We start from the raw sequence: 13501 nt of genomic DNA, 5'->3' as shown, positions 1-13501 counted from the left end.
AAATGTTCCAGGTCTAATGCCAAAAAAGAAAGGGAATTATTTCCTACTTCACCCATATTTGTTTTTTTTTTTGCCAAAAAAGTAGTGTGTAGTTCCAGTAGTTAGCTACACCGCTACATTGTGAAAAAGTTAACTACTGAAAACACATTTGAAATTTGTTGAACTACCACTAAGCTACTGCAAAATGTAGTCAAATTACTAGTTGAACTGCATGTAGTTCACTACTCCCCAACACTGCGCAAGTTGTTGAGTCTTTGAGACATAGATGGCATAAAGTATGTCTCGATGTTATGCGAAGAACTACCTTCACAAGAGTTGTACTCAATGTACAGACTGCTTGAAGGCTTAGCTGGCGTGCCCTTCTATGTTCGGATCACTCTTTCACACTATACCTTCTGGCTTCATTTAACCAAGCACCCACTGACTTCACTCAACCAAACACCCATTCCCCTGCAGTGGTTTGTGTACTTGGGCCCAGATTCACAAACCACTTCTTACGCAAAAACTTAAAAAGCTTCTTAAGAAGGTTTTGTGAATGTGGGCCCTGAACTACAATGTGAACAAATATTTCTAACCTTGATGTTATGGAGAATGATCTTGTCTGATATTGATGTTGACAGCCTTGGTTGCTAAGGTATAGGAAACGTTGTATTGGTAGACCTGGAGCACAAAGCTACAGAAAGCAGAGCTTTGCCAATTGCAGCATTGGTGGTACAGATACGTGATGCGGTTTCATATGTGAAGTATGGCGAAGATCTTAGGTTTTCCATATCAATAGGTTAAGTTGACAGTGTATTCAGGAAATACACTCAGTCAATGTGTTGGAAGGTGAGGTCAAACATAGATTTAACACTCCATACAGTAAAAACCATAAGCAGTAATATTAGGGACAGACAAAAAAAAATACAGACAAAGCAAATGAAGTTGCTTTAAATGTACAAAGTTGCACAGGTCTTTTATCAGTATTTGAAAATATTCAACAATGAAAGATAAGTAATAACAATAATTCATATCAACCAGAACTAAAATTAAAGTCAAACATTTTTCCTCTTTTACAGAAACACCTGAGGGAAGCAAATGAAAAAGCAATGAAAATAACGATGTAATTAAGTAAAATAAATCACAAAAGAAACTGAAGATCAGCTAATACAGGGGACCCTTACATTCATCCAGGTATGTACAGCACATTCTCTCTGTATTGGACAGCTGTGATGATACGTATAAGGATGAAATAGGAAAGCGCTGTTCACATTCCCCTCTACGGAATGCATTTTAGGAAACCCTTAGCCTCAAGCCTAACTTTCCCCACTGTGGATTTGAGAGAGCTGGAGCTCTCGATGAGGGCTGTTAACTTTGGCAAGCATATTTGAGCCCAGTCATACTAAGCGACTGGGACAAGCTGTGGTGATCTTGCCTCTGGGGTGGTTGTGAGTGCTTGTGTTACAGTAGCAGGACTAACACTTGTGTTGGAGTCACAGAACTGACACTTGTGTCACAGTAACAGGCTGAGACCTTCTGTTTTAGTCACAGGACTGACACTCGTTCTATAGTGTTACAGTAACATGACTGACACTTGTGTTAAAGTGTTGGTCACAGGACTGACACTCGTTCTGTAGTATTACAGTCACAGGACTGACACTCGTTCTGTAGTATTACAGTCACAGGACTGACACTCGTTCTATAGTGTTACAGTAACATGACTGACACTTGTGTTACGGTGTTGATCACAGGACTGACACTCGTTCTGTAGTATTACAGTCACAGGACTGACACTCGTTCTGTAGTATTACAGTCACAGGACTGACACTCGTTCTGTAGTATTACAGTCACAGGACTGACACTCGTTCTGTAGTATTACAGTCACAGGACTGACACTCGTTCTACAGTGCTACAGTAACATGACTTACACTTGTGTTACAGTCACAGGACCGACACTTGTGTTACAATAACAGGACTGACAGTTGTGTCACAGGTCACAGGTGAGTCACAGGTCTCACAGAATGTGAAGTTACGCTGACTTGCCCTGATGAAAATATGTCACCAGTATTGTACTCTAAACAAATTATAAAGACAAACAATGTATAAAAATGGTCCCTGGACATGTAAGACACTCCCTCTCCCCAACAACCTCTTCAGTTTTCAATTTTTCCCATGCCTGTTATTATTCATTTAACCTGTTTCTGCAAGGAAACTCTGAATAAACAATCCTTTTCAAGGTGGATTTTGAGTATTACATTTCACAATTGTCTATACATTTAATATTCAACACCATTCAAACCTTCCTATTAGTCTGTCGTCTTACTATTGGTCAAATCTCACCACAGAAATGATGTGTTAAGGGAATTATGAGGGGGTGAACAAAAAAACAAACAACTTTGGTCAAAGAGACAGAGAAAAAAGCCATAACAAGATCAAGTGAAATCATTAATTGATTGCGGTGAAAAACGGAATCAAAACAAAAGCTCAGTGGTTCTCTCTCTCTCTCTCACACAATATGGCCCATAATACAGCACTCTTCCCATTACACTTGGGTCTGCAAGATACTCTTGGTTTCCTCACAGAGGAAAGAAGAAAAGAAAAAAAAGGTGCTCTTTTCATGAAAATCATGTTCGTCCTGATTGTCCACAGAAAGTAACGCCGGCAGGAAGTAGTCCCGACCCGGCTCAAGATTATACAATCACAGCGTATACGACAAGATCCTTTACTGGAAAGGAATTGAGAGTCTGTGACAGGGCCCAAGGGACGTTGGCCCTGCATCTTGTTGTGGTGTTGTTACCTGTGTGTAATGTTGTCATGTGTGTGTCTATGTGTGTGTTCGTATGCATGTGATGTAAGAATACGTGTTACTCTGTGTCTGTATCCAGGTGAGTTGTGCAGTGGTTGTACAGTAGGTTGCTACTCCGAGGTCGTCTTGTCATGTGTCCCTCCCTCCCCCTGTAGGCAGCTCTTGCGGACGACGGGCAAGGGGTGAGCTTCCGTGTTGAACACCCAGTCCTCCAGAGGCAGCAGGTCATCGTCAGAGAAGAGCAGGTATAGATACCTGAGAGGTACAAACAGAGTCAGTGTCTTGGGGAAACGAATGGCTAGAATAAAGGATTGGCTGGCTAGTTTTCTCCCAGACTACGGGTATCTAAACAAATACATCATGGCTATAATGCTATTGTAGGAGCCAATACAATTTTTTTAAATCATGGTTGGGCAGTGATAGATTAATTACTGATGAAACAAGTCTCTTTTGTAATGTCTCACACCTATTGAATTAATTATTGACGAATACAATACGTGATGAACAACAGCAAGGTGAAGCGTGTGCTTTATTTAAAGCCTGTGTGGAGATTTTCACCCCCCCAAAAAATCGAAATTATAATTCATCTTATCTCTCCTGAAAAGATTTAGTATAAAACACAGCTTTTTCCATTTTCCCACCAACGTTTTTACGGGTTCTTAATCTAAGGGGGCCCAGACGACACTCACACGTTCCTCACGATCTGAAACAACATCACTATGTGGATTGTCCACATCACTTAACCAGCCCAGAGCAAACGGAGTCAGAGAGGGGGGCTAAATGGAGTCTTTCAGCTGAATCTGAGTTCCTCAATTTCTATTCCTTTCATGATAAGGTTTATCTGTAAATGTTGAAATTAAGATACTGTGCTTGAGTGCACTCAACATATTGTGTGAATATCTTAGACTAATGTGAGTGTTCTCACGATAGACAGACAAGTCAATAGGGTGGAAAGTGTATACCATAGCTAACGAGAAAACATTTCTTCATGCTTTAAAACCCTATGGAGTCTAAGCCAGGGGGATGGGGGGGGGGGGATCTACTAAGCTAACGTATGGAATTGTTTTAAGATGGTCATACCATGGATCATTTATCTATTTGATTTTAAGTTTTAGGATCCTTTAAGGTATAAAAATAAAACTATTATTTGATGTGTAACGGTTGCCGTCGGATAAAGCGGACCAAGACGCAGCGGGGAAATGTGCACTCATCTTCTTTATTAAAGAAAAGAAGGGAAACCAAAATAAACACGTACACAAAAGACACAACGACGAATAACAGTCTGGTAAGGCACAAGGCTATACACAGAACAATCTCCCACAAAACACAAACAAAACACATACCTATATATAGGACTCTCAATCAAAGGCAACTACAAACACCTGCCTCCAATTGAGAGTCCAACACCCAATTACCTAACATAGAAATACTAAACTAGAGAGAACATAGAACATAACCCAAAACCCGGAAATAATAAATCAAACACCCTTCTAAGCAAACCACCACCCCGAACCACATAAAACAAATACCCTCTGCCACGTCCTGACCAAACTACAATACAAATAACCCCTATTACTGGTCAGGACATGACATGATGAAACATTGAATTTAGCCTTACTGCTATTAACCCATAGAAATGCATTGAATAACAGCTTCATACATGGACTAACAAAGAGATAGTTCCCCCCAAAATCTAAAGGAAGTTTGTTCTTAACTGTCTATCCTATATCTGAGAGATATAAGGAAGATCAGGAATTATTTTATTTTTTATTTTCTTGTGAGGCTTGTGGGCGTCCTAGAGCAAAACAACCAACATGTACGCGTTCATGAGAGTATCATCTTCCCATAGAGGGGTAAAACTACTACAGACGTCTTCGTGAGAAGACAGATTTTTCGGGACGTCTCATGGTCTGACAAACCCCGCATCTAGCTCTGCCACCTTTCATCGGAGATGCGGAAGGGTGACATCGGTGGATGCAGTGGATTGAGAAGCAGCCCGTGCAAAAAAGATATCTCGAGCTTAAACTAACGGATTTTGATAGGGATTTTTGTATTATGCTAATTCGATCGACTCTAGGGGGCTTTAAACTGCAATTGCCATTTACTTCTTACTACTTCTCAGAAACTGTAAATGCCACTTACACTTAGTGGAAGAAGCTCTGTAGCCATTTACAAATCAAAAAAAGCTAAGTGTTTGCTGGTATATTCTCAGTAGGGGGGATGTTGACTGGCCATGTTAGACTTACTTGAGTGTCTCGGAAAGGAAAAAGCTTTGTTGCATGTTATCATGGCTGACTGTCTGGGCGTACACGTCTCGGATCCCAGAGAAACCAGCTTCGACTCTGCAGTGTTGCTCCAGAGCCTGGGGAGAAGAATAGAAAGAAGAGTGCAGGAGGGATGTTAATGTCAAAATGGGCATGTACTATACCAGTAGTTAGCCAATGGGCACAGACCGTATCTTCCTACCTATCGATGTAATGACCGCAATTCATATCAAATCAAACTTCCAGTAGTAGGACTGCAGCTCTCAAGTACTGGACTTGCGCAACCCTAATAAGGGAACATAAGGTTGTTTACGGAGAGCCAGAGACAGATGCATCAACCTAGTACCATGTCCTCAAGCACCCTCTTTTACCTCACAGCACACTCACCTCATACGACACCAAACATAAAGCCTACTTATATTAAGGTCTTGTCTGGGGCACCTTATACAATATTCAACGGCATCCAGTAGCACGAGTGAGAACAAGAGTTTGGGGTTGAGGTGGTGAATGGGGGCAAAGCTAATAACGTGGCTCCCAATCCTCTTAGCCATTACAACGAGGGGTTGGGATGTGTGATCAGACTGACACATGCATTAATTATGGGGCACAAAGGTTGACAAAACCCACACTTTGCTTCTTTCTCGTGCAGATGCAACAGTAAGAACAGGGGTCTGTGTTAATTATGGTGCATTAGTCTGCTTTTGTCAAGGGGCAGTAATATGCTAATCAGCCTGGCTAGTTCTGCCCTCACACTGCCTTGTTAGACGTAGCATCGAAGGACATTGACCATGTTCAATTATATGTGCTGTACATTAGTTCCTCAAGAGAATACGCATGGACAGAGACCAGTACAGATGTCAGACCTCAATTTGAACCCTTTCGTCGTAGGGGGGAAATCTGATTTGTTTTTTTATCTAATGATTGGTTTTCTCAGTGCCTATGTGGTCCAACGGTTACAGCCACTAACCCCGGCACACATATGCCAGAGTCGGCATGGCTTTGAATCCGGACCAGTACCCTTTGACTCATGGACGAATGTCTTTTTTTGACGCATTAATTCCACGTGTTTACAGGATTCATTCCGCAGGGTTACAGCACAGCTGTCAAACTCATTCCACGGAGGGCCGAGTGTCTGTGGGTTTTCGCTCCTCACTTGATTGATGAATTAAGGTCACTAATTAGTAAGGAACTCCCCACACCTGGTTGTCTAGGGCTTAATTGAAAGGAAAAAACTCAAACCTGCAGACACTAGGCCCTCCATGGAATGACTTGGACAGCCCTGGTTTACAGGGTTAAAACCGAAACAACTCGAAGGTTAACAGTTTGGGGTAGGCAACCCTATTCCTGGAGAGCCGCAGTGTATGCTGGTTTTTGATTTAACCGACCTGGAAGACCAGGTGTGTTGAATTTAGTCAATCACTGAACTGATCAATTAGCTCAGTTGGTCAGCTCAGTGATTGACTAAATTCAACACTCACGGTTGGTATTGTAATCAGAACAACTTACCGTAATTTCCGGACTATTAAGCGCACCTGAATATAAACCGCACCCACTGAATTATTTTTTTTATTTATTTTGAACATAAATAAGCCGCACATGTCTATAAGCCGCAGGTGCCTACCGGTACATTGAAACAAATGAACTTTACACAGGCTTTAACGAAACAATAGGCTTTAAGCACGGCTTGTAACAAAAATAAATAGGCTTTAACGAAACACGGCTTGTAACAAAAATAAATAGGCTTTAACGAAACACGGCTTGTAACAAAAATAAATAGGCTTTAACGAAACACGGCTTGTAACAATTTTTTTTATAATTAGCAGTAAACAGTAGCCTACCAAGAAAGTCATTGGTCACTATCTTCCTCCTCCTGTGCACTGAAACCATCTCCTTCGGTGTCGGAGTTGAATAGCCTCAGAATTGCTTCATCCGATATTGGATCGTTTTCATTGTCGCTCTCGTCACTTTCATCCGGAGGCAAATCCCCCGCTGAGCCCTCTTCAACACGCAGCAGTCCAGCCTTTCGAAACCCGTTGATGATAGTGGATTTTTTGACAATGCTCCACGCTGTCAGGACCCACAAATTTGAAAGCGGGAAAAATCCATATATTAGCCGCGTCATTGTTTAAACCGCGAAGTTCAAATCGTGGGAAAAAAGTTGCGGCTTATAGTCCGGATTTTACGGTAGTCCTTTTTGAACAGAAGGGCGATGTATCTATTTGACAAACATTCCGTGCAATAGAAATAAAGTTTATAATGGTTTACCATGGCAAATCTACTATGGCAATTTACCCGAAACTGTATGAATGTAAACTGTTGGTGTAGCCTATTGTTATTATTTTATTTGTTTCCTATTTATGTTATCCAAAAGTGTCTGGTATGGTCATTTCTTAACTGCTATTTTTCAGGGACTCATTTGAATTTCCTGATGCAACAGGAAAATTCTCTGCCACAAGAGTGATCAAGTTAAGATCCAACATCTGTATGTGGGATATGATTGTCTCTATTGAGGTTTTTAATCATATTTCAAAAACACATTCTAGAATCACGGTTTTATTGTTCTTTACACATCCTTGTTAAATGCACTTTAAGGATAAGCGTCAGATCTCCACTCAGTTTAAACTCAATGCTAATCAAAATGTAACAAATAAAACCAGAAGATAATTTGGAGATAAAGCACCAGAGTAACAAGTCATTAGTTTAGTGACATTATGGCTGCATCATGAAGACTGTGCAACGTTAACGTCTGTGTGACTCACCTCCACTGCCTCCCAGCCCCACTCCCGGTACTTGGGGTCATGGGTCAACCTCCACATGTACATGTAGCTCTCGATGACCTCCGGCCGCAGGATGTAGTATCTGTCACTCAGTCTGGTCGCTGTGGCTTCCGCCCCACCGTCGAATCGGAATGCCTCGGGCCCTAATTTCGTAGCTAAAGGGAGATTAGAGAGACACAGAGTGAACAGATTAAATTATGTACTTAAAAAAAAACATGGGGGATGAGGAATTTTATTTGAGTCAATTTATTTTTAAGTTAATAGTTTGTTCAATCAGTCTGAGGTACTGAAACAAATCAAAACGAACCACATAGCTGTGGGTGAATTAGCAACGCACTATAAATACTATAGCCCTGGCACAGAATCGGGATTCCGACATTACGCTCTAAAACGTCATGGAAAATGAGCTCTACAATAAAGACCTGTTCCCCAGTTGGTCTTGTAATCCAGACGGTCTACACATTCTGTCTCTGCCACTCTGGAAGGACATAGCAACAGCATGTGAACAGGATTCCCATCTACAGTAGCACAATGGTTGCCACTCTGGGTAGCAATTTCTTTTAGATTTGGAGTTCAGGGTAAGACCATTGGCATGGCAACATTTCACATTTTGAATCTCAATCAGGATGAGTATGTAGTACTACATATGTCACATGACGCATGTTTTTTCCCCAAACAGTAGTAGGATATTTGCCAGGTCGTTTGCAGAACCCTTACAAAAAAAACACGTAAAATGTGCATTTTCACATGTGAAATCACACGTTGAGCTTAAATTTCACATGTGAAACCATATTTTCACATGTATTAAATTTAGAGTTCACATGTTAACACGTGAGGAGAATAACACCTCACATGTGAATTGCAATTTGGAATATCGGATATGCAGTTATATTTCACATGTGGAATTGCAAGTTCACATGTGGGGTTGAAATAATGTTATTCCCCTCACATGCGAAAAGATGGTGTTACATGTTGCAGTAGCAAAGCTTCCACTGGTGGAATTAGGGTGACCACATGTAAAAAGCCCAAATGTGGGACAAGGGAACGATTTTGCAGGACAGTCGCGGGACAGTGGACAGAATTTAAAAAAAATCTTAGAGGTTTATGGATCACGTTCAAATGGGGACATAGTTCTGCCTGTTAAAGGGGCAATCCTTAGTAAGTACATACATTTTTGTACTTACTCACTGCAGTCACAACATCCATCTGGCAGGAGAGGAATGAGAGCAGCCATGGCAGCAGTGGCATTTCACTCCTTGACATCATCTGCTTTCTACTTCAGTACACACGACTAACTCCAACTTTCTCAACACTTTTTAGGACAGAGAGCCCATCTGTCTTTTGAACTTTTGACTGTTTTATGTTTCTATACATCAACCTTCATCTCCTCCCCAACAGCGAGGCACATTAGCCAATGACAGAAAAAGTTCTGACATTTTCTCTCGTCTGAATTGATATAGGGATGTAAAGATGGTGACGGAGGGTAGGGCTGCTGTCTTAACGGCTCTTAACCAACCATGCTATTTAAAAAAAAAATGTTGCGTTGTGCGTAACTTGTTTTATACATAATGTTGCTGCTACCCGAAAATAGTTTCTGGACATCAGAACTGGGATTACTCACCTCAAATTGGACGAGGATTTCTTCTTCAATGAGTCAGACGGGAGGGATATACTACAGACACCGGACCATGCCCAGATCCCCGTGATTCGTTGGAAAAGGAAACGTAGGTTTCGCGGAAAGAGATCAGGATGCCTTGTAAGGATCAGGCAACAAGTGCCTAATCTGCCCTTGCCTTCTGTTCTGCTAGTTAACGTTCAATCGCTGGAAAATAAATGGGACGAACTGAAAGCGCGTATATCCTACCAACGGGACATTAAAAACTGTAACATACCACCACAGACCGAGGCTGGCACAAAAACCCCACTCAATGAGCTGTATTCTGCCATAAGCAAACAGAAAAACGCTCACCCAGAGGCAGCGCTCCTAGTGGCGGGGGACTTTAATACAGGGAAACTTAAATCAGCTTTACCTAATTTCTATCAGCATGTTAAATGTGTAACCAGAAGGAAAAAAAATCTAGACCACCTTTACTCCCTCACCCTCCATTTTGCAAATCTGACCATAACTCTATCCTCCTGATTCCTGCTTACAAGCAAAAATTAAAGCAGGAAGCACCAGTGACTCGGTCTACAAAAAAAAGTGGTCAGATGAAGCAGATGCTAAACTACAGGACTGTTTTGCTAGCAAAGACTGGAATATGGCATTGAGGAGTACACCACATCAGTCATTGGCTTTATCAATAAGTGCATCGAGGACTTCGTCCCCACAGTGACTGTACGTACATACCCCAACCAGAAGCCATGGATTACAGGCAACATTCACACTGAGCTAAAGGCTAGAGCTGACACTTTAAAAGGAGCGGGACTCTAACCTGGAAGCTTATAAGAAATCTCGCTATGCCCTCCGACGAACCATCAAAAGGGCAAAGTGTCAATAAAGTACTAAGATCGAATCATGCTACACTGGCTCCGGTGCTTGTCGGATGTGGCAGGGCTTGCAAACTATTACAGACTACAAAGGGAAGCACAGCCGAGAACTGTCCAGTGACACGAGCCTACCAGATGAGCTAAATAACTTCTATGCTCGCGTCGAGGCAAGTAACACTGAAACATGCATGAAAGCATCAGCTGTTCCGGATGACTGTGTAATCACGCTCTCCGCAGCCGATGTGAGTAAGATTTGATTGGATTTGATTTGACCTTTAAACAGGTCAACATTCACAAGGCTGCTGGGCCGGATGGATTACTAGGATGTGTACTCCGAGCATGCGCTGACCAACTGGCAAGTGTCTTCACTGACATTTTCAACCTCTCCCTGTCTGAGTCTGTAATACCAACATGTTTCAAGCAGACCACCATAGTGTTCTTGGGCACAAGGACTAAGGTAACCTGCCTAAATGACTACCGACCCGTAGCACTCACGTTTGTAGCCATGAAATGCTTTGAAAGGCTCACATCAACACCATTATCCCAGAAACCCTACCGCACTCCAACAGATCCACAGATGATGCAATCTCTATTGTACTCCACACTGCCCTTTCCCACCTGGACAAAAGAAACACCTATGTGAGAATGCTATTCATTAACTACAGCTCAGCGTTCAACACCATAGTGCCCTCAAAGCTCATCACTAAGCTAAGGAACCTGGGACTAAACACCTCCCTCTGCAACTGGATCCTGGACTTCCTGACCGGCCGCCCTCAGGTGATAAGGGCAGGTAACAACACATCCGCCACACTGATCCTCAACACGGGGTCCCCTCAGGGGTGCGTACTCAGTCCCCTCCTGTACTCTCTGTTCACTCATGAATACACGGCCAGGCACGACTCCAACACCATCATTAAGTTTGCTGATGACACAACAGTGGTACAGTAGGCCTGATCACCGACAACGACGAGACAGCCTATAGGGCTTCAAGTTCCTTGGCGTCCACATCACCATCAAACTAACATGGTCCAAGCACACCAAGACAGTCGTGAAGAGGGCACGACAAAACCTATTCCCCTTCAGGAGACTGAAAAGATTTGGCATGGGTCCTCAGATCCTCAAAGGTTCTATAGCTGCACCATCGAGAGCATCCTGACTGGTTGCATCACTGCCTGGTATGGCAACTGCTCGGCCTCCGACCTTAAGGCACTACAGAGAGTAGTGTGAACGGGCCAAGCTTCCTGCCATCCAAGACCTCTATACCAGGCGGTGTCAGAGGAAGGCCCTAAAATTTGTCAAAGACTACAGCCACCCTAGTCATAGACTGTTCTCTCTGCTACCGTACGGCAAGCGGTACCGGAGCGCCAAGTCTAGGTCCAAGAGGCTTCTAAACAGCTTCTACCCCCAAGCCATAAGACTCCTGAACAGCTAATCAAATGGCTACCCAGACTATTTGCATTACTCCCCCCCCCCCATGCGGCTGCTACTCTCTGTTATTATCTATGCATAGCCACTTTAATAACTCTACCTACATGTACATAATTACAACAATTACCTCGACACCGGTGCCCCCGCACATTGACACATTGACTCTGTACCAGTACCCCCTGTATATAGCCCCGCCATTGTTATTTACTGCTGCGCTTTAATTATTTGTTATTCTTATCTCTTACTTTTTTGGGGGGATTTTCTGAATTGTTGAATTGTTGCTTGAGGGCTTGTAAGTAAGCATTTCACTGTAAGGTCTACACCTGTTGTATTCGGTGCATGTGACAATTAAAATTTGATTTGATTTGGCTAGAAGACGGGGGCCAGCAGGCCCTGTTGTGTTGATGGCACAGATCCAGACAGCAGAGAGGTGCAGCAGAAGGAGAGACCATTTTAACATCCTTTCTCACTCCAAAGGCATCCAATCCAACAGAAGCTAAGAGGCTCGGAAGTGAAATATTGAGCAGCCCTCTGATGAGAAGGGGGGAAAATGAAGAAAAAAAGCAGAGGATGGCAATAAAAAGGAGGAGGTGCCTTTTGGATGGGGAGATGAAAAGTCTTCTAAGTATATCAAGAAACCTGTTATGTGATGAGTCGCATCAGCTGTATTATCAGGATGAAACCGGTCTGCTCACCCTGTGGTGGAAACACTCAAAATTGATTCCCGAATAATATATTTCCGTTAAGTTTCAGGGCCGAGGACGAGAAATCAAGTTCAAGCAAGTTTTTAACCCAAAAGTGAACACAACTCATTTTTTTTTATCTCTCAGTCTTTTAGATTCCCTCGAGTTCATTCTCCATCCAAGACAGTGCACAGTAAATAAAGGATAGTTGAAAAGTGTTGGGTTGAATTGACTCTACTGGGAGTTTTCTTAACCATCGGGAGTGATACGCTCCCTGAGTTGATTGGGACGCAGTACCTTTGCCTCCATTAAGAGTAACTATAATGTTACACAATAAACATTTAAATAAGGCTTTATACCCTTATAACTCAAAGGAAGTAAACTGAAAGAGAAGTTTACTCTGCTGGAGTTGATTATTAGTTTTAAACAACACAGAAAAGTGAAAAATGGTAAGGGAGTTGATAAAAAATTATACTGAAAATAATAAAATGGCAATTAGAGTTAACTCTTTGCGAGTTGGATATTTACTCCTTTTAATGTAATTTTTACTTCAAAAATATGAACAGCATGACTAGAATAGCTTGAACAATATAAATAGTTAGAATAGTTTTAACAACAATATACCATATAAACCCCAAAATAGTGTAAAATGAACTGTGTGTGTGGAATCTCATCAAGACTGGAGGATCTGGCTCTTGTTTGATCTTCGTCCTCTCCAGGTTGAGTTGTGCTACAAATCATTTGCCTGTGGTCCTTGTGAGACTCTCATTCTCCGTTTATTTTACAAATGACAGACATCTTGGTCTTTCTCTCCATTCTGAATCACCACTGACTGCCTTCAAATGATTACTGCTTTCAAAAGAGGTCTGGTAGGACAGCATGAGTGCACATTGAAGTATAGAAAGATGATAAAGAATAATTTGGAACAACTTTTATTCCTCACACCACAGACATGAGGTTCTGAAGCTCCCTATTAAGCCTTACATCCGGCTTTTGAGGTGTAGCTGCCAGCTAGAAGTGATTCTCTGGTTAATTCAGGGGGAAATTAAATGTAAATTGACTGCAGATTTTTTTTAT

The 13501-nt window shown here is 42.1% G+C and overlaps 1 protein-coding gene across 1 annotated transcript in view; it reads right to left on the bottom strand.

The window, feature by feature from the left end:
* Positions 1–924: 924 nt before the first annotated feature.
* LOC106582899 (mannosyl-oligosaccharide 1,2-alpha-mannosidase IA) overlaps positions 925–13501 on the bottom strand; it is a 218701-nt gene continuing 206124 nt past the window's right edge. The window contains exons 10-12 of the mRNA XM_014166496.2: positions 7809–7981; positions 5032–5147; positions 925–3040 (exon numbers count right to left, since the gene is read on the bottom strand). Of these exons, the coding sequence (XP_014021971.1) occupies positions 2896–3040; positions 5032–5147; positions 7809–7981 (434 nt within the window). The 3' untranslated portion in view covers positions 925–2895. The remainder of the gene's footprint in view (positions 3041–5031; positions 5148–7808; positions 7982–13501) is intronic.

Source organism: Salmo salar, chromosome ssa02 (genome assembly GCF_905237065.1).
Source record: "Salmo salar chromosome ssa02, Ssal_v3.1, whole genome shotgun sequence".
Taxonomy (NCBI): domain Eukaryota; kingdom Metazoa; phylum Chordata; class Actinopteri; order Salmoniformes; family Salmonidae; genus Salmo; species Salmo salar.
Note: the sequence above shows the minus strand (reverse complement) of the source record. Positions and strands in the feature narration are given on the sequence as shown.